Here is a 21,866-nt window from a genome sequence, read left to right on the forward strand (position 1 = left end):
TACTGCCAGTCCTTTTCAAACCTGCACCCACTCACCACTGTTTTCTCACCTTGTTGCCCGGTCCAGGACCCTCAGAGCAGGAGGTCTGTTGCCCAGAAGGGGAAGCATAGACACTGTGCTTGTTCCTGACTGCGGGGGTATTTCACAACGGGGTCAGCTGTTGGCATCTGCATTTATTGATTGGTTCCAGGAAGTTTCATTTCCAGTTATTTAAAGCCCTTATCTTGAAATTTTATCGTAATGTTCATATAAACTAAAATAAATCAAAACCAGAGAAGATGGATAAGGGTTATGCTTTTATGATTTCCTCTTTTAATACTTCCTGGAGCTGAATTTTATCTGTTTCTCTCTCTTTTAAGAAGATTTGTAGAGAATGCTTAGACTATTGATTTTAACATTAAAATGATTTCTGTTTATCTATTATAAATGACCAGTTTCTTCTAAGTTTTACATTTGCCGTATCTGACAGGTTTTGACATTCTGTATTTTTATAAATGTTCTTGTAATTTTTTTTTGTCATTATGTGTATACATGTTTTGCTTGCATGGATGCCTGATATCCACCGTAGCCAAAGGAGGGCAGCAATCCCCTGGGGCTAGCGTTGCAGATGGGTGTGAGCTGCCTGACATAGGTGCTGGGAATTGACCCTGGGTTCTCTGGATGGGCTGCCTATGAGGCATCTCTCCAGCCCCCATGTCTCATGTTTTTACTAACACTCATTCGGATTATTTAAAAATTTTATTGCTAGATCTTCCTTGTATGTGGTGTATCAGGAAGTATTATTTAATTTCTACATCCTTGAGTGCTGTACAGGGGAGTATTGTTTCATTTTTACATTTTGGATTATAGCTATCTTAAAATTTTTACCTTAATTTCATTATAATTAGTGAATGTTGATTTTCTCATTTAACAATTATTTAATTATGTCACTTTATTCTTTCTAAGAGAAAATCAGTGTAACTTTTAAGGTAATGCATTTTTTTTTTTTAAATTTGCACCTTTACTGGTATTTGGTAGTTAATAAGTTTCTCATGCTTGGACTGCAGTTGTCCTTGTGTTTACTCTGCTTGTGGTGTGGGAGCATTTGGGGCATGTGGTTTTACTCCTCTTGTTGGTATCACAAGAATCTGGATGCCATCCTATCTGGATAGTCTATTCTTTTCTCACCTGGAGACTCAAAAGATATTTAATATTATCTACATACTCAGTATTTTTTCTTTTTTCTTTTCTTTTTTTTTTTTTTTTTTTGATACAAGGTTTATCTGTGCAGCTCTGGCTGTCTTGAAACTTTAAACTGTGAGTTTAAAGAGCAGACTGGCTTTAAACTCACAGAGATCCGCCTGCCTCTGCCTCCCTGAGTGATGGGATTAAAGGCGTGCACCACCATCACCTCACTTGTTGTTTTGTTTTGTTTTTTGAGGAAAAAAAGTGGAGTGTGGCTGGAGAGATGGTTCAGTTGAGAAAGTGTTCGCTGTATAAGTGTGAGCGTCTGTGTACAGATTCCAGCACTGACATGATAAGTTGGGTGCCCTGGTCTATGTCTGTGTCCTCTGTGCCAGGGAAGTGTTAACAGGAACTCCCTGGAGTGAGGGGTCAGCTCCAGCTCCAGTGAGGAACCCGGTTTCCATGCATGAGGTGACCAAAGAAGACACTAAAGTTGACTTCTGGCTTCTACATGCACGTGGGTGCATCCACCCTCTCCCCCATGCACAAACATACACACAATCGCCCACAGAAACATCTGAGCACATATACACACAAAACAAGCTGCTCTCCAGTGAGAATTATATTGACTGGTCTTTCAGTTCATCGATCCCTTCTTTCTTCTTGCTGTGTACAATGCCTTTAAAATTCTACCCCGCTGAATTATTGATTTTATATGTTCTATTTCTTTTAGTACTTTATAATAGGATTTTCATTTATCTCTTGTAATTCTCATTTTAACAATCTGTCTATAGTTTTAAACAAGCCTAGAGGAATTATTTTAAAATCTTTACTCCTAATTCCGAATGAGTCCAAATCTCCATCTTTTCACCCCCTCCCCCATTATGGGTTACATTTTCTGTCTTTTTTTGTGTGTTCCAGAATATTTCTATTTTGTTTTGTGTTGTTTTTCAGACAGGGTTTCATAGATCCCCAGCAAGCCTGGAACTTGCTGTTCCATGTGGGGGCTGCCCTGATCTCTTGGTTATTGTTTTGCTGCTTGCCAAGTGTTTGGATTGCAGACTAACCACTAAACTGTAAAGAAAATATTCTCAGCAACCAGGCAGCGGTGGTGCACGCCTTTAATCCCAGCACTCAGGAGGCAGAGGCAGGCAGATCTCTGTGAGTTCGAGGCCAGCCTGGTCTACAAGAGCTAGTTCCAGGACAGGCTCCAAAGCTACAGAGAAACCCTGTCTCGAAAAACCAAACCAAACCAACCAAACAAACAAAAAGAATAAAGAAAAAAATATCCTCAGCAGTGGAATATACTTTTTATTTTGTTCTCTAAGTCTGGGCATATTTAAAAATTCTTTACACATGAAAAATCTGCTTCGCTGTGAAAGATATATAAATATTTGTTCATTGTTTTCTGCTGTGTAGAATTATGAAAAAAGAATTTTAGAGCATTGTGATTTTTGTGTTTTACAGAAATCTCCCAGTTTTTCTTCATTTATTTTTAAAAATTTCATGAGCATTTTGAGGTTGAATATCTTTTCCTTGATATTTGTCTGTAATGTGAAGCACTTTCTTTAATTTGTTTTACATTTATTTATTACTTTTGTATGTGTGCATACATGTCCATATGCATGAGGCTACTTGTGAAATTTGAGTCTTTCCTTCTAGGTGAGTTCTAGGGCTTGAACGCAGGTCCTCCTGCTTGGTAGCAAGCACCTCTACCCACTGTCCTCACTGGCTCCCAGTGAAGCACTTTCAACGTGATATCTGGGTGGTTTTTCAAGACATTCTCCTCTAATGGAGTGTGAATCACTGCCCTTCCTTCCAATTATTTTGGCGCGTTCCTCAGGAATACCAATGATTGTCATGTCAAAATTGTATCTTTTGTAATCTGTAGCAATTATTATCACTAATTGATGTATTTATTTCTCCTCTAGAGTCGTAGCTCTTCAGTCTCTCTTACTCTGGAACTTACTACATATTCTAGCCCAGAACCAGCTCTAATAATCTATGGTGGTGGTGTAACCCAGTTATCCCGACATCCAGAGGCAGGGCCAAGTTCTGCGATACAGCAACAAATTTTTTTTTCTTTAAGCCAGGATTTCTAATTCTGCCATTTTATTTTTAGTTTGTGTTCATTTTAACCATGCCTTACCCAAATCCATTTTTGTTTCACTCTGTTAGTCTCCCCAGGAAGCTATGAATTTCCATGTGTTTTTATTTCTGATTTGGAGAGGTCATGTGCTTTGGCACACACAGATTTCATGTGCTCATCTATAGAGTGGGGAATTTTCAGATATGTTTTCCCCCAGTCTATGGCATGCTGCCTTCAAGGCTGCTCTATCGCTAGCCTAAACAGATGTTTTACATTTTGATATATTAAAATTGATCAGTATGTTCTTTTGTGGTTCTTGTGTCTCTATGAAGGTTGTAAAGAATTCCTTTTCCTCTCCGCTCTTATAGTATTAAGCATCAAATCCAGGACCTTGTGCATATCAGATGAAATCGCCGTTCTGAACCACGCCTACCCTCTTTTACCCTCTTTTGGTTTTTTAGGGGCATGGTCTCACAGAGGCTGGCCTGAACTCACTCAGTGTCTAGACTGGCCTTGATTCTCCCCCTGCCTTAGCCTCCTGAGATAGCTGAGATTACAGACCTGCGTCAAGAGGCCCATCAGGAAAGTCTTCTGTGCACCTGGTGTTTGATATCTGACATTATGATCCGTTTGGAGTACTGTGAGAAGGAATGGTGAATTTCTCCCCAGAGAGACCCCGTTATTCCATCTCAAATTGTTGAAAACTATTATCTTTTTCACATTGAATGATTTTGATTTTCTTCTTTGGAAAGTAATTGACCACATAGTTTTCAGGTCTGTTTCTAAAACTGTATTTCTTTCTTCCTACATCTCTTCTAGTGCCATAACTACACCCTTTCACTTCGGCTCTATAGCGACTTTTGAGGGATTGTAGAGACGGTTTAGCCAGTAAACTGCTTCCCACACAAGTGGAAGGACCCAAGTTTCAATTACCAGCCCTCATGTAAGAAGTGAGGCATGGTGGCGCACACTTATGGTTTCAGAGTTGGAGAGGTGGTCGGGGGGATCTCTGAGGCTTGCCAACTGAATTGCTGAGCTCCAGGATTAGGGAGAGACCCTGTCTCAAAACATAGGGTGGAGACAAAAAGTTGAGGAAGACAGTTGATATTGGTCTCTAGTCTTCACACACACACACACACACACACACACACACACACACACACACACACACACTCATGTATGCGCATGCTCAGACACACAGGAAATGTACACACGCATACGCCCCACATAATGACGTATATTTTGAAATCAGGTGATGCCCTTCACGTCTTCTTGGATCTTGTCACTTCTATAAAATAATCTGCTTTATTTTTTTATTTTTTATTTTTTTGGTTTTTCGAGACAGGGTTTCTCTGTGGTTTTGGAGCCTGTCCTGGAACTAGCTCTATAGACCAGGCTGGTCTCGAACTCACAGAGATCCGCCTGCCTCTGCCTCCCGAGTGCTGGGATTAAAGGCGTGCGCCACCATTGCCAGGCTCAATCTGCTTGATTTTTAATAAGAACGTGGATATTGAATATGTTAATTTTGGAAGATAGGTATTTTTACAGTGATGGGTCTTTTAACCTACAGACATAAAATAAACCCCCCTCACTTAGGTATTTTAAATTTTTCTTTCAGCAGTGTATGCTCATTTTTGTATATAGATGTTACAGTTATTTTGTTAAAATTATTTGTAATGTTTTATAGCTTGAGTTGCTATTGCAAGTTATACCAACAGCTTACTTAATATTCTATTTGTTTGTTGCTAATATAGAGAAACAACTTGATTTTGAAATGCATTTTTTTTTACCTGAAACCTTGATAAAGTCACATGCTAGTTTTATTATCTTACCTGTGAGTTTAAGATTTTTTCTAAGAATTATTATGTGCCCTGAAAATAAAGATACTTTCCCCCTTCTTTTCCTGTGTCTCTGTGCGTGGTGTGCTTGTGTATATGGATATGTGCTCACATGTGTGGGGTTGCATGTGTGTACTCAGAGGCCCCAGGTTTTCTTCAGTTTTCCTCAGTTGTTCTTCCCCGTTATTCAATGGCGCAGGGTCTCTAAATCAAAGCCAGAGCTCACTGATATGGCCAGCCTTACTAGTCTCCTTGCCCTAGGAATCCCCTGTCTCCACTTCCAAGCCTGGGATTACAGACTAACTCCTGTGCCTGCCTCCACCTGCACCCCTACTTACATGAGCTTTGTGGATTGGACCCCCGACTACTTGAGTGGCCGGTGCTTTAACTGTCTAGCTCCTTAGGCCCCCGATCCTTTGAAGTCCCTTTCTCTCTAATCCATCTGCCTTTGTTTCATCTCTCCCCCTGCCTGCCGTTCTTGCATCCTCCTTTTCTGTCTTTACTTCTGCACTCTCTTGGACCACACAAGTGTTTGGCGGACACTCTGGGAATGGGCATTCTTGCTCTTCCCAGTTGTGTATTGAGATTTTTACCATTAAACATAGTGTTAGGTATAATTTTCCCATAGATGCTTCTTTTAAACATCAGATGAAGGCGATTCTTGTCTGTTCTTCACTGAGATTGCTGGTGAATGAAGGTCCGTTTGGAATAACTATTTCCTCTTTCTGCTGAGCTGACCATATGACCTCCTCTTTATAGGCTCCTAATATGGCAAATTACATCGATTAAATTTGCATTTTTGAACCAACTGTGAATTGCTGGGATAAACTCTATATTGTCATGCTGTATTTTATTGCTAATTTTTTGTTTGGTGTTCTTGAAGCTTTCTTTATGAGGAGCATTTATAGTTTAATTGTTGTGTATCTTGTGGCCCTGTTGGCAGAGTAATCCCAGCCTCGTGACATGAGTTGGGAGAGTCTTAAGAATTTCTCTTCTCCGAGTTTTTATAGGAGTTATTCTTCTATGGAATCCTGAATTCCAACTGAAGCCATCTGGACTCAGAGATTTTGTTTTTTGTTTTTCTTCTTAAAGGGGAGAGTTTATGTTATGAATTTAATTTATATGACAGTTGTAGGGTTACTTTGGAACATATTTTAAAATTGCACCTCTTGAAGAATATGGACATTTCATCCAGTTCATAGATGAGCTATATCTATAGGTCTGCATAACTCCCACCTTTCACTTCAGGCATGGGTAACTTATATATCGTCTCGTGATTTTTTTTGTTTTTCCTCTTCACTAGGCTGGTTAGAAAACTTATCAGTTCATTGATTTTCCCAAAGAACCAGTTTTTGTTTTTTACTCATTTTCTGTACTGTTTCTCTGTTTTTAGCTTTATTAACTTCTGTTTGTGTCTGTATTTCTTTCTCTTTTAATATTACTTTTGATTTTATATTTTTCCATCTTCATAAAGAAACAGCATAAATGTCTTTTTGTATTTTTACCATAAGAATTGAGAGCTACAAGTTTCCCTTTGAATGTTGTTTCATGCATGTCAGGAACCTGCTATATCTCGGTATTGAATGCTAACATTCTTGTGGTTGTTAATCCCATGAGTCATATCATGAGTTGGAGGGGAACTTTAACTCACATGTGCAGATACTTAGCGATTTTCCAGACACCTCTGTGTCGTTGATCTCCAGTCGTATTCCAGTGTCACCAGAGAGCTTACAAAGCCTGTGTGCTGTAAAGCCATCTAAAGTTTTGATTCTAATTGTGCGTCTTAGTAAATGTTACCTGTGTAGTTTAAAATAATGTGTGTTCAGGGCGGTTGTACAGAGAATCCTGTTATTATTTCATTTTTGTGTGAGATCTTGTTTCATTTTTTCAATTTTACTGACTTTCTGTCCGTTCATTTCATCAGTTACTGAATGGAGAAAGATGGACGGAACTTACAACAGTAATTACCGATGCCTTCCTTGGTTCTTTCTGTTTAATAAATGTACCTGTGTTCGTGGCTGTTCTGGTCCTTGCTCTCTTGACCCTTCCATCTTTATGGAAAACTGTTCTTTTTCTGCTCATGTTCCTTGTTCTGGGGTCAGCACGCCTGACATTTATGTAGAGACTCCAGATTCGACGCATGCGTGTTTACATGCCATAGTTTTCTGTTTGTCCACATTTTTGTGTGTATTTTGAGTGTTTCTCATATGCATATGATAGAGTCATGCTTTTTCAAAGAATCTCATTTCACAATCTCTGCCTTTTAGATCATTTACATGCCATGGGCCGCTTGTCCAGGTCACTCACAGTGTCTGCTGATTGGATGGGCTCATCTTTGGCCCCTCGCTTTATGATGAGACCACTTGTTCTTTACTAACTTCTCAACGTTTTGGCTTAATTTTTCTATATTGGATTAACAGTTTTTACTTATTTAAATTTTTCTCTCTCTAAGGTTTTTGTACCTTTAAAGCCATAGTGTGCCTTCAGACGATGATGCACTGACTCATACTCTGAGATAGGAATGCGTTTTCACTCAGCCCTTGTTCCTTTTTTTTTTTTTATCTTGAATAGCTGTTGTTTAGTACATATTTCTGAGGAATATTTTCTTATTGGATATAGCCTCTGGGAGGGGGGCTGCTTGCAGGCTCCTGGGGGAGGGGCTGCTTGCAGGAGCAAGGGAATCTTACCACCGGCCCCACCTCTCGGAAACTTTTTCCCTCTACTGCAAACCAATAACTATGTATAAATCTTCAGCACTGTGGGTCCCTTCCCTCTCTGTGAGAGGTTGTTGACAGGGTTTGTGTGGCTCTTCCTCAAGCAGGGAAACACAGCTGTTGTGAGTTCAATCCCTGTGGTACCTGGAAGTCAGTGTTCCACACCCCTCCCCCATTTACCTCCAGCTCTTAAATTCTCTGCCCCTGCTTCCATGATGTTCCTTGAGCCTGGTGTGTGTGTGTGTGCGTGCGTGTGTGTGCGCGCCCCATTTATAGCTGAGCATTCAGTAGGCACCTTTTCCCATCACTTACCCACACCAGTTACAGTCTCTGCATGACTCCTGTCCATTGCAAATGAAAGCGGCTCCAATCAAAGCTGATAGCAGCACTGACCTGTGGACTTAAATACAGTTATTTAGAAGACACTTTGATGGGTACATCGTGTGCTTTTTTAGCAAAACAACAACGATAGTTTCTCCACTAGCACTTACGACCCTCTCTCCACTCTCCCAGGAGCAGGCTTTTACTGTTTATGGTAGCACTGAATCCCCTCCCAATTCCCTCCGCACTGAATCCCCTCCCAAGTCCCTCCGTGGAGTGGGCTTAAATGCAATCAGGAGGCAGCTGCCTACACTCAAACAGAGGTGGCACCACTCACATCTTGCCTGGTTGGTCAAGCCCTGGTAACTGTCTATGATGATTGTTTCCCCTCACCCCACAGTCTACATAGCAGCACTGTGAAGGCTACCAAGGAAGCAGGAAACTTCCAGACCAGTTTTAGCTCGACTTCCTTATGTCTCGGTTTGCATTGTTTTTGAGAAGACATCAGTGGTCTTTCTTATCTTTATCCTCCTATAAGTAATGTATCATTTGCTTTTAATGGCTGCTTTAAAAGTTTTCCCTCAATTTGATCTTTTTTTGTTTTTGTTTTTGCTTTCTGTTTTTTCAAGACAGGGTTTCTCTGTGGTTTTGGAGCCTGTCCTGGAACTAGCTCTTGTAGACCAGTCTGGTCTCGAACTCACAGAGATCCGCTTGCCTCTGCCTCCCAAGTGCTGGGATTAAAGGTGTGCGCCACCACCACCTGGCTGTCTTAATGAATTTCTGTGTCTTCCTTTGCTATGTCTTGACAACAACTGTTTGAGCTTTCAGGGTCTGTGGGTTAACAAATTTCATCAAAGTTGAAAAATTACTCAAGTGGACTATCCCAGAATCTGTTCTTAATTCAAAGATGTGGGTAAAATGGATTTAAAAAAACAAAACAAAACAACAAAAAACCCGAAAGGAATTGGTCCTCCCATATATCTCTCGTCCACAGAGCGGAAGTCATTAGAGCCCTGATAAGGTGTCGTGGCTACTGCATATGTTGGCGTATTTGTACTGTACCATAGCAGTGGATATGCTTTAAATATGATGTTTTTGAAATTAGAGAAAATGGCGCGTCCAGCTTTAAAAGCTGCCTAGCACATGCGCCCAGGGGGTTGGCCTGACTACGTTATACACTGATGACGCAGATGGGCGACTGACGCATGCGCACAAGGGTTTTAGCTGAGCCGCACGTGGAGGTAACCATGCTTGCGCTCACGTGGGCCACGGGGCTCTCCAGTCCGCACGTGACTGCCTTTAGAACCTGGAAGTGCAGCCTTATCTGTGGCTGAATAATTACAGTTTTCTCATAATAGATGGATTTGGGGAGGGTCAACAGACGCCACTGTATATACCAGCCCAGCTTTGACCCATGGTGACAGGCACGGGAGGAAGGATTGAAGCTCCGTTATGAACTCAGCAGGAAGAAGGCTGGAATGGACTATTATGTCTTTCGTGAGTTTGGGATGGAGAAGGAGGGCGTCTGTCTCACGTATTTGGAGCAGGTCACTGTCTCAAGGCAGTTGTGAACTTTCTCCCATGGCAGAAGGAAACTTACTGCTATTCTTTGAACATCTTGCTTTTGTGACATTGGAAAGGAATCTGGTTATGTGGTACCCACACCCGAGTGAGTCTTCATTTATCTGCTCATTTCTTTCCCTCAGAGCGAGTCAATACGAACCTGTGGTTAGAGTGCTGTTTTCTGGTCAGTGCTTAGGATGAATTGACCCGCAGTCCCGTAAGATTAGACTGTGGCCGTTCAGAACGGCCTACTTTGAACCACACAAACATTTTACCTCTTTGGAATGACAGCGTGCTGTTCGGTGCATCAGAGCGTGTAAAGGGCGGTTGCTGGCTGTGAGCGCTTCCTGGTCCATCTCAGATCACGTCCTGTTGGCCCTCATTCTTTATAGAGACTGAGTTAGGGACTTGGTAGAGGTATCGGCAGGCTAGCTGAGGTTCATCTTTCCAGTTTCCACATGTAGAAGAAGAAGGGGTGGGCACTAGAATGGTGGAGAATTCCTTCTGACCCATCACGTCATTGCCTGTTTGAAAAGCTGCTGGCGCTAAAAGCATAGGGCATTGTGCATGCTCCGTGAGGTGAGCCAGGATCGGGAGCCTAGCGCTGCAGGGTCTAGCCTCAGCTTGCATTTACCTGGACCGTGACAATATCGGGTGACATAACCTTTTTAAATTTAACTTTTTTGAGACAGGGTTTCTCTGTACTGAAACTTGTGCAGTATACTAGGGTGGCCTTGAACCCACAGAGATCCTTCTGTCTCTGCCTCCTGAGTGCTGGAATTAAAAGCAAGCGCCACTACTCCCTGGCTTTTTTTTTTTTTAAGTGTAGCCCAGGTTGGCTTTGAACTCATGATCCTCCTGCCTCCACTTCCTTCAGCAAATCCTACCAGTATATACCATCACAACCAGAAAATTTAGTTTTATGTGACAAGAGCTGAATAAACTGTCATACCTAGCTGCAGAACTGTTGGGGAATCCAGTGAAAATATCCTTGGAAAACCTGAGAACTCATGACTATTATGGACCTGTGAGCTCTCCCTGCTGCTGGCGTTCTTTCCCAGGGAAGGTGAATAGAGTCACCGTGTCTTTGCCTGATTTTAACTTGTTTTCATAGGTGATTGAGTCTGTTAGGACACCATCTGATGATGTTTCTGTTTAGGAGAAAGAAAACCAGTGAACTATCTAGTGTGTTTTTTACTGGGGTCTCAATTTCAGTGAGAGATCTTCACCGGCTCTCTTTTGCTTTCCAGCTTGGAATCCCATCCACTGCCAGCACATCGAATGCCACAATGCAATTAACAAGCCGGCTGTGAAGGTACTGCTTCCCAAGCTTGGGCCGCCACTGTGTTCTAGGCTGTTCAGTTAGTAAACTGCCGGGTGAACAGAGCAAGTTGCTTGTGTCTCTGTAAAAAGAGCTCTGCGGTCCATCTCAGGCTCTGTATTTGGGCAAGAGGAACGGTGGTGTCTGTGAGTTGGGGCTGTGAATTCACAGTCAAGGGTTATATAGCATTGGGCTGATTATCAGAAGAATGCTGACGAACACACAGTTTATCTTACCTGGTTTCTATCTAAGCCAATACATTCAGATCCGCACCCCCTTCCTTATAAGTTACCACTTCAGAGGGTCTGCTATAAGACTATTCAAATTTGAGAGCGGTAAGACAAAAATAGACAAAGGCGTGAAGTCAAATCATGGATGTGGGCTAGTTGACTGGGAGATATTTGGGTAATGTGCAAACAGTAGTTCACACTAGAGGTGAGCAGATTGTTGCATGGGGCCAATAGGCAATTAGCATAAAACTAAAGACAGAGCCAGGTACCCTAACTCTCAGCTTCATTCTTTTCTTTTATTTATTTATTTATTAAAGATTTCCGTCTCTTCCCCGCCACCGCCTCCCATTTCCCTCCCCCTCCCCCAATTAAGTCCCCCTCCCTCCTCAGCCCGAAGAGCAATCAGGGTTCCCTGCCCTGTGGGAAGTCCAAGGAACCCCCACCTCCATCCAGGTCTAGTAAGTTGAGCATCCAAACTGCCTAGGCTCCCACAAAGCCAGTATGTGCAGTAGGATCAGAAACCCATTGCCATTGTTCTTGAGTTCTCAGTAGTCCTCATTGTCCGCCAGAGAAGCTTCATTCTTTTCTATAAGTATTGTCCAACCCTATTGAAACTGACTCGAAGTTGGATGTTCCGAGGAGTAATCACATCTTAGCAAACAAAATTGTTTATAGTATTGTATTTGTTGGATGCAGGCCATGCGGGTGGCTTGAACACATTAGGATATGCATGGGTTATCGTCGCACTGTAAGGAGTGGGTGCTGGCTGAAGTTCGGAGCATTTACAGGCGCTTTTGAGAATCTGGTGTTACTGGAGTCTGTTTCCCTTGTCTAGGCAGACTGTTTCGGTGCCTAAATAACAGGAAGCCAGCACTGCCACTGTGTAGGGACAACGCCAGGTAAAATGAGATCCCGTAACTACAAAGGACTAACAATGTGCTGGGCGATGGTGGTAGCACTGCCATCTCCGTGCATCACCTGTCACAGGACTTCCTTGTGTCCTTATATTGGATGCTTGCCTTTAATGGCAGAAAACCGAATGACTCCAGAGAAAGAGCAGCTGAGCGTGAGCCACCAACAGGAGCAGGGGCTTTGCAGTGCATAGTCTTTCATGTAACCTCCGTTCTGAAGCTAAGAAGATGTGGGGCTCAAAGTCTTTTTCTCTGGTATGAGGGTGCTGGAGTGAACACATAGTATATCACATGTGGTTCGTGCAGTCTGTGGCTTTCATAGCAGGGAGACCTACACGGCTTTTGTGTCTTCCCTCCCTGCTTCTTGCCTGTCACAGGTATTTTTTTCCTTGCTTTTATGAGAGACTACCTTCTCTAGAGTCCTCTGGCATCCTGGTTAGTAATGCTTTCTGGCCATCTAATCACAGAAAGGAGAAATTAGATTTTCTCCTTTGCTAGGCAGGCAGCCCAGCCCATTCATCTGGGTTGACCTTACTGTTATGCCAGGAGCCCAGTCCTGGAGGCCAGGCACTGCCAGCCTGCCTTTGGTATTTTTTCTTTATCGAGATGAAATTCACATAGAAATTGTTTAAATTTAAAACTTACCATGTGAAAGGAAACAGTTGGTATTTAGCACATTCAAATGTTCGCAGCCACCACCTTAATCTGCTCCGAAGATATTTTCATTGCGTGCCTTCTTCCTGCCAAATCTCTTCCCTCTTTTTAAAAAGTCTCTAGTGTTTCACTTTCTAGAAAACAACAGTCCGGGCAATGCTTCCCATGTGGGGCCATGGTTTGCGCTCTAGTAGGCGCGGCTCAGCGGGGTTTACTCTTTGCAACCATGGCTGCTCTGAAGGGCCTACCACTACCACAGAACACACAGGTGCAGGGACTCCGATGCCTGAGGCTTCCTGGAAAGGGAAGCCGAGAGATCGTGTAGTCTGACATAGATTTAGTCTGTTTAGATACAGGTTCTCACTGGAAGTGAAAACCAGCCAGTGATACCCATAAAAATGTCACCGCAGAGTGGATGAGGATGATTCACTGACATGAGTTATTTGTAATTTTTCTTTATCTGTTTTCCTGAGTCTGTACATTGGGCATAGATTACAAACAATCTTTTATTTTTTAGGATAGGATCTCATTATGTGGCCCTGTCTGGCTTAGAACTCACTAGGTAGCTCAGGCTAGCCTTATCCCTATGTAGACTAGATTGGCCTCAATCTCTAAAATAATCCCCCTGCCTCTGCTTCTTGAGTGCTGGGCTTAAAGGTATGGTGCCTGCCAGCAACAATCACTTTGTTGTTGTTCTTGTTGGTTGGTTGGTTTGTTTTAATTCAACGGCCAGACAGAAACATATTAGTAGAACAGAACTGAGCAAACATATTAATTACGTAACCAGCAGGTGAAAAGTCAGGTAGCCAGTCTCTAATGGCTGTCAATCTAACATCCCAGGAAGTTTTCCTTTTGAGTGGAATGGAAAACTTACCTTTGTCTGGCAGACGTTTTGAGGACTTACTGGAAAAGAGCGTGAAATACCAGTGCTCAGGAGCTCTACACAGGGTGCAAGTGAGTCCTCAGCAAAGCCCTCTCTGCCACAGACACTGCAGTCTGAGGCTTTAATGATTTGTCCCAGGGAACAGCACTGTTTGAAGAGCCAACCGTTGCCATAGGGATGGGGCGAAAACAAGTCAGAACTTAGAGTCTTATGTCACATTCTACTTTTGGTTATTCCTGGTTCCATTTAAAGTTCGCTTTATGAAATTGGCTGAAGCCCAGAGAATTATATAAGACAGGGTCAGCAAACCTGTGGTGCTAATGTGTCTGCTGCTAACGTGGCTGATGCTTGTTACCATCAATAAAGTTTTATTGGAATGCAGTTTTGCTCGTCTGCTTACGGAGTGGTTGCTTTTATGCAATACCTGAAGAGTTGAGTAGCTGTGACAGAGAGTATATGGCTCACAAAACCTAAAATACTTACTCTTTGATTATTTGTGAAAAAATTGCCACTCTCACAGACCAAACAATAGTTACTAATTGTGTCTAAAGAATCAAGAAATTTACATAGGAAATATTTCACAGTATATTGTTGACATCAGCTAATATGCAACTTATGAACTTTGTTGACTTAATTATTTAAATTTAGCAATTTTGGTATTGATCCCATCACTAAAACCTCTCAAGATTTTAGCTCTGAATTATAGGTGGGGTTGTAAATGTGGGTTATTTTCCTCCTTCAAGTAAATGAAAAAAAGCTAAAGGAAGAAGAGTGTGTGTACCAGGCATATTACCTGGTACTCAGCTAAATCAGAGGCGTATTATTCTTGAAGGCAGGCACAGAATGCAGGATGACTTTTGAAATACTAGAAAGTTGAATTGATGGGAAGTTTAAGCACAGTTAGTTACCTGACTGTTGACTTGATTGAAAACATTCAGACACCCTGACAATGTGACATGAACACTTGTGTCTCTGCTGGGGCATAGACAACAAGGCATGGGGTAAATGAGCTGCAGGTTGGGGGTGGGGAGAAAAGCACAAATGGGGCACTGTAAGCGTGAGTGAGAGTTGAGGTTCAGGAATGAGGAACAGCACCCCTTGGTACTAGATTTCCTGTGACGTCTGCTGCCAGCATTTGGATGGCAGCTAATGATTCTGAACTCTTAATGATGGATTTTCCTTTTCCTAAAGAGAGATTGCTGTGTTTGTCACCGATATAACACAATTGAGTAGCCTGAGAACAGGGGGATTTTTCAGTTTTGTGGCAGGAGGGAAGATTTCTTGACAGTGTTTGTACTTGAATTGCAAATAGCCAGACAGAGGAACCCTGGCAGGCACATTTACATCCCCAGTGTGGGCTTCTCAGCAGAGCAGGTGGTTTACTAAACCAGTTTCTTCTACCTTGATAATAAGACGCTGCCTCTGTCCATATATGGTATGCATCTCATAGACTGGGGACGTGGTGCATCAGAGCAGGAAGGGTCATTCTGTCTTGTCATTTGTTTCAGATGTGTATAGACCCTTCCTTATCAGTGGCTTTGGGTGATAAGCCACCCCCACTGTACCTCTGCGAAGAATGCAGCGAGAGGATTGCAGGGTAGGTATGAGTCCTTGAACCAGACAGCAAGGAAAGTTGTTTGCCCCAAGGTTGGTTACTCGACTTTCCCGCCAGCCTTACTGTGACTTTTAGAGATTTGTTTATCTGACGTTTAACACAGTTTGGGCGATTTCAATCAAGGACACAAGTTGCCACATCTGTCTCTAGAGAACACAAGGAGGAAATTCCAAGCAATGGAGCAGCTCTGATTCTGAAGCAGCCTCTCTAAGAAGAGGCTGTAGAGAAGGCCTGATGCTAGAGAAGCCTGGAGTTTCCAAAGCCAGTGTGTCATCACTCCAGTGGGCTCTTTGTCCTTGTGAGCTGTCCTTCATGGTCTCGCTCAGCTCCGTGTCTATGGCCCCTGTCTGGGTTGGCGGAACTAACATTGGGAAACCATTGTTTACGGACAACGGAGTACTAGGAATGCTCATAATTTATAGATTGACTGGGATGCATTAGATGCTCAAAAGTTCATACAACAGTGCTCTTAATTACACTCCCTATGAATAGCTTCAATCAGTAGTCTATAACTCACAGACGAGCATGCGCAGGGGGAACAGTCCAGCGGAGCTCAGAAACCAATTTCATTTTTCTTCCTAGGGACCACAGCGAGTGGCTGATTGATGTTCTCCTGCCACAAGGTAAGGTGTTCTTCAGAGAGGGTGAATAATGAGTAAGGATGACTAATGACATGGCTGATTTATCTCCTTCTGTGCTATTTTATAAAGACAGCAGCCAAAGCCTCATATTTCAGGGATGTTCACTGACCTGCAGCGTTATGTCAATGTCTTGCTTATAATATTGCCTAAACACTTAATAACAAGGGAAGGCACTATCAGTTCTACCAAAAATTAAGGTTAGATATTGTAATCAACATCATGTATGACCTAAGCCCTGCTGAGTTGTGTCTTGAGGAATATTCTGTGTGTAGGACACATGCTACCAGTGAGGTGTTGTGCTAGGTCAGAAAGGGAACCACGGTGCTTTTTTTTTTCCTGCTGGCTCTGTATTTTGGGGGCAGTGTCCTTTAATTGCTCTGAGAGCTGGCCTCCCAATTAGTAAGATGGGGATAAAGTGTATCTAGTGTATTATAATAAAAAGGTAAGGTGTGCGATACTCCTTGGAGCCTGTTAGAGTCTGCTAGGAGTCGCTAGGTCGCCGCACATGGAGAAGTTGTGTGTTCCAGCCTCCTTTTCAGGGATGTCTCAAAAAGAAAAATTGCTCAGGAAGGCTGAGGAAAGATATGGGTAGGAAAGGTGGAGGCACAATGACCCCCACTCGGGCACACGGCACAGGCTGTGACTACAGACACAGAGAGTGAAGGGACAAGCAGGAGAGCCCTATGCTAACACGGGCCGTGAGCTCCTGCTTTAATTTAGAGTACACTACTTCTTTGAAATCCTACTTTTTAATATTAGGTTATGTCAACTTTAAGAGAGAAGTTAATTTGATGAGTGCCACCTGTAACACAGAACGATGCCGTCGGCCTCCATTTCCTTTCAGGGACATTTTGAAAATTTCCTTCATCTGTAGGAAGCTTTGGGCTCATAGTATGGACAGAGTCATGCATCAGGCCACTTTCCTAGTGAACCTCTGGTGCCTGATGTTGGACAGTCACATTCAGAAGTCCGTGCTACTATATTTTGTTGGTTTCTTCTTAGAGGGTCACTCAGGCTGGCACCGAACCCTGGATTTCCCTGTCTCTATCTCCCGAGTACTGAACGTGCCCCACCCTGGACGGCTTGCTTTTGTTTTGTTTTTGTTTTTTGTTTTCATAACTGGCAGGCTCTTGCTGTATTGCCTAGGTTGGACTTAAACTCCCAGACTCAATCAGCCTCTTGTCTCCTGAGTAGCTGGCTCTATAGGAGCGTAGGCAATGTTCAGTTTCTAGAATACTAGCCCCTGCTAAATATCAGGCATGTTTCTGAATTCTAGCTCTCATTTTTAGATGATGCTCATCTGTGGAAGAACTGAAAGAGCTTTTGGTTGTTCTCCCAGAGTTGTGACATTCTCGTCAGATTATTGCATGCAAACAGCAGGTTATCAAGTGGTTATATAAGATGATTTTTAAGAACCAAGTTATGCATTTTACTGATTTTGTATCCATTAATTTCTAATTAAAGGCAGGGTTTGGGAAACACCTTCCTTTAATCTTCTGAGTTACTGTAACACAGACTATTCTATAAATAAAGTGCCAGTCCATTTCTTGGGGCCTTACTATTTTAAGGGAAATAGTGATAAATTCTCGGAAAAATTATTTTCAACTACTCTCAAGATATCAGTTTCCATGGAAACACTTGGTATGCCAACTGAAAAGGATTCTTATGCTCTCACAAAAGTCAGCCTCATTAGTCGACAGCAGTTTGACCGCCTTGATCTAATAGATCTACTCATGTTTGGTGAAGGATTTTTTTCTAAGTAACCACAAGGCTGCTTTGCACTAGTTAATACCAATAGCTCAAGTCAGAGTAGACCAAGATAAGTGTATCTCCTCGTCTTGACATTTCAGACCATCTCATGGATGTGTGCTAAGCACAGCCCATCACTCCGCATGAGTGTCACAGAAAGAGCAGAGACAGAAAGGCCAGAGTCCTTGCTGCTCTCACAGCTTCAACACTGGTGGCTTCCCTGGTCCCCAGTAAGACTTCTGAGTTTGACTGTCTGATGAGATCACCGTTGTATGGCTTTAGCCTGACTGATTTCCTTAACATATTTGAGAAGGTTAAATTAGACCTGTAAGTAGAAGACAGTTACAGCACAGAATAAAACCTAAAATATTAGAAGAGTGAGAAAGATACTTTTTGCTTTGGGGGAAAAATAGAGGCCAATAAATGTCGATGACAATTTATGAGGCAAATCCAAAGCTTTCTGATGAAATCCATTGGTTCGCATTACTAAGACTGTATTTTTTAATTACTTTTCATGGTTGCCCTTATTTAAAATGGGCTCTCTTTCTTTGTTGATATTTTGTGTACCTTCCCCTTACAGCTGAAATATCTGCTATATGTCAAAAAAAGGTAAGCGCACACCCTCTGTGTGATGGGGCATGATTCCGTGTCTGTGTGTAAACTCATCTGTCGACATCTGCCTCATCTCCGCGCCATACTTTCCCACTGTGTACATGTCAGTGCATTTGTGGAAGAGAGGGAGCGCTGTATTGTGTGAGATTGTGATGTCCACATGGCCTCCATGTCCATGGCTGCTTCTGTTCACCGTCATGTGCTCAGTGTCTTTGTTCGGTACTCTGAAATGGAAGCAGATGTGCGGTTTTGGGGAAGAGTCTAGTCACGAACATCTGCAGATTGTGATGCAATTCATGGGATTTAATTTTAGGGAAGGTTCTTTCTTAAGTGCTAAAAATCATTGTTTTGAAACTTGTTGCATATAGTTTTAATATATGTCAAGAATATGCCTAGATGAAGCACATGTAGAAAATATTCACTGAGGTGCATGTTCAATGATATGTTTAGCTAAATATTCCTCTGCTAAAACTTCCTTTTGCCATTTTACCTAGTTTCTTTAGGTTATTCCATTCCATTTTCTCTTATTTTTTAGTAGTTGAAAAGCTAACAGGAAGCGGCAGGGCACTATGACAAAAGCTTTAACTTGTTGCTCGAGGAACCTGGATTCTGACCCACTCAATTCTCTCCTGCTTGTTTGAATTTTGTACAATTCATTTAAACTTTTTGTGAGGTTTATCTTGAGTGTACCTTTGAAGACTGTCTTGGTTATTTATTGCTATTGCTAACAAACCATCCTGAAATGTAATGGCTGGTTACCAGCAACAGTCAGTTATTGCAATCAATTGATTGCAATTTGGTGGATTGACAATTTGGCTAATGAACTCCTCTAGGCTCCTTTACACACTTGCATTAGGCTGTTGTTGGTATGTGGCTGGGGGGTGGGTGGATGGGGCATGGGGGGTGGAGATGGGGGGTGGCGTTCAGGAGGAAGTAACGGGTGTGGAATACAGAGAATGATGTCTGGATGATAACAGATGGTCTGATGGTCATATATTATGTGTGGGACCTTAGCTGACTTGGCTGAATGGTTGAGATGGCAGAGGTCTCAGGACTCCCTCTTTCCATGAGAAGTCTCACTCTCCAGGAGGCCAGGCTGGGCTTATGCACAGGCAACAGTTTTTTGAGAGAACCAAAAAGGAGGTTGCAAGGGCCCTTGAGGCCGACGCTCAGAAGTCACACAGCGTCAGTTCTGCTGCATGCCCCTGGGTAAAGCAACTCGAAGGTCAGCACAGAGCACAGCAATCTGGGCAGCAGATTGACACAGTGCCTCAGTTAGGGTTATTATTGCGATGCTGAAATGTCCTGAGCCAAAGCAAATTGGGGAGGAAAGGGTGGCTTGCACTTCTAGGTTTTATCATTGAAGCAGGCCAGGTCAGGAACTCACACAGGGCAGGAACCTGGAGGCAGGAGCTGCTGCTGCGGAGCCCGTGGGGGTACTGCTTACTGACTTGCTTCCCCTGGCTTGCTCAGCCTGCTTTCTTATAGAACCCAGGGCTAGCAGCCCAGGGATGGGACCACCCACAATGGACTGGGCCCTCCCCATCAACCACTAATAGGGAAAATGCCCTGCAGGCTTGCTTACAGTCTGATCTTATGGAGGCATTGTCTCAGTTGAGGCTCCCTCCTTCCAGATGACTTCAGTTGTGCCAAGTTGACATAAAAATAGGCAGGACAATTGACCCATACCCAACTTGACACACAAACACATCACTGTTAAGACACCACCTTTCTTTCTTGTTCATCCCCAATATCACAAATTAACATCAACATCAGAGCATGAAACATTTTACAAATTTTAAAAGTCCCGCAATCTTTATAAATTAAAACACTTTAAAATCCAGTCTCTTTAAAAACCCAAATCTCCTTTAAAATTCAGTCTCTCAGCTATAGGCTTCAGTAAAATAAAAAAAAAAAAAAGTTAGAGACTTTCTTATTCAAGAGGGAAGATCCAGGGCACGGTCACAACCAGATTAAAACCAAACCAAAATCCCATCAGTGTAAGTGCATGCAATGACCAATATCCGGGACTTACTCATGGTCTTCTGGACTCCTCCAAAGGGCTTGGGTCACTTCTCCACCTCTGCCCTCTGCAGCACACACAGCTTGTCTCAGTGTGGTGGCCCATTCTATGGCTCCCACGGTGCTGGCATCTTCAGAATGCAACTGGGCTGCACTGTCACCAATAACCTTTCCTAGGCTGCCTTCATGGTGCCAAACCTCAACTTCTCTGTATGACTCCTTCAATCCTGGGCCTTCAACTGCCACTGAGGCGGTATCTTTGCCAGTGGCCTCTCCTGGCCTCTCACAGTGGCAAGCAAGCCTCAGCTGGTTTCCATTTATGCCTTCAAAACCAGTACCATCTAGGTGAGTCTTCCACTTCCAAATTTGACTGTCAGTCCTCGGTACAACCTTGGCCCCCTCTGGAGCACAGCTTCTGTGTGCTGACTCTCAGGAAGCACGTCTCAGAAGATTCCACCTCAACAATGCTGGTCTCTTATTAATCACAGCTGATTTCTCTGCTCCAGCCGACCAGCATCGAGTATCCCAGTAAAACAAATCTCTCACCTTAGCAGGTTCTGTACACTGTTAATCACAGCTGATTCTTCACCCCAGCTAGCTAGAACCATAGAATCTTAATTCTCAGTAACAAATGACCCCAATCGAGGCATTAAAACTTCCCTCTTAAATTTCACAAGCCAGGCCTCTACCCTCCCACAATTCTGCAACCAACTTGTCTTAATTAGGGTTACTATGCTATGGTGAAACACTCAGAGCAAATGCAAGTTGGAGGGGAAAACAGTGGGTTACATTTCCAGGTCGCTGTTCATCATCGAAGCAAGTCAGGTGAGGAACTCACACAGGGCAGGAACCTGGAGGTAGGAGCATCCATGGGGTGCTGCTTACTGACTTGCTTCCCCTGGCTTGCTCAGCCTGCTTTTTTATAGAATTTAGGACTACCAACCCAGGAATGGTACCACCACAATGGACTGGGCTCTCCCACATCAATCACTAATTAAGAAAATGTCTTACAGCCTGATCTTATTGCCATTCTCTCAACTGAGGCTCCCTCCTTCCAGAAGACCCTAGCTTGTGTCCAGCTGACATAAAATTGGCCAGGATAAGCAGACTTAGCTTGTCTCTCTTCGCCCTCGAAATCCTGCACGCCTGAAAGCTCATTCATCTCAGGCTGTCCCTAGCCTTCTCAGTCCACCCTGACAGAATCCTCAAGAAACGCTATGTGCTTCTATGTGCCCCTTATAAACCTCTTTAGTTAAACACAAGTTAAAGGTTCATCTCTGTGAGATAAGCCTGGCTAAACCTTGAACTGTCCTTGAGGTTTCTGGGAATGATGCCTCATAGTCTCAGCACTATATTATTTAGTAGCGAGGATGGTGACGTACGCCCTTAAAATCTCCAGGTCTTTGTCCGCCTAAAAGAGACTATGATGTAACACACCACATTCTGACTCCTTTCCTTTCCTTTCCTTTCCTTTCCTTTCCTTTCCTTTCCTTTCCTTTCCTTTCCTTTCCTTTCCTTTCCTTTCCTTTCCTTTCCTTT

At 43.0% G+C, this 21,866-nt stretch overlaps 1 protein-coding gene across 11 annotated transcripts in view; it reads left to right on the forward strand.

Annotated features, from left to right (window-relative positions):
• Unc79 (unc-79 homolog, NALCN channel complex subunit) overlaps window positions 1-21,866 on the forward strand; it is a 244,519-nt gene that overhangs the window by 84,258 nt on the left and 138,395 nt on the right. For all 11 annotated transcript variants that reach the window (XM_026780832.1, XM_026780863.1, XM_026780869.1 and 8 more), the window contains exons 8-11: window positions 10,940-11,004; window positions 15,197-15,285; window positions 15,886-15,926; window positions 18,274-18,302. In XM_026780832.1, the coding sequence (XP_026636633.1) occupies window positions 10,940-11,004; window positions 15,197-15,285; window positions 15,886-15,926; window positions 18,274-18,302 (224 nt within the window). The remainder of the gene's footprint in view (window positions 1-10,939; window positions 11,005-15,196; window positions 15,286-15,885; window positions 15,927-18,273; window positions 18,303-21,866) is intronic.

Source organism: Microtus ochrogaster, chromosome 1 (genome assembly GCF_000317375.1).
Source record: "Microtus ochrogaster isolate Prairie Vole_2 chromosome 1, MicOch1.0, whole genome shotgun sequence".
Taxonomy (NCBI): domain Eukaryota; kingdom Metazoa; phylum Chordata; class Mammalia; order Rodentia; family Cricetidae; genus Microtus; species Microtus ochrogaster.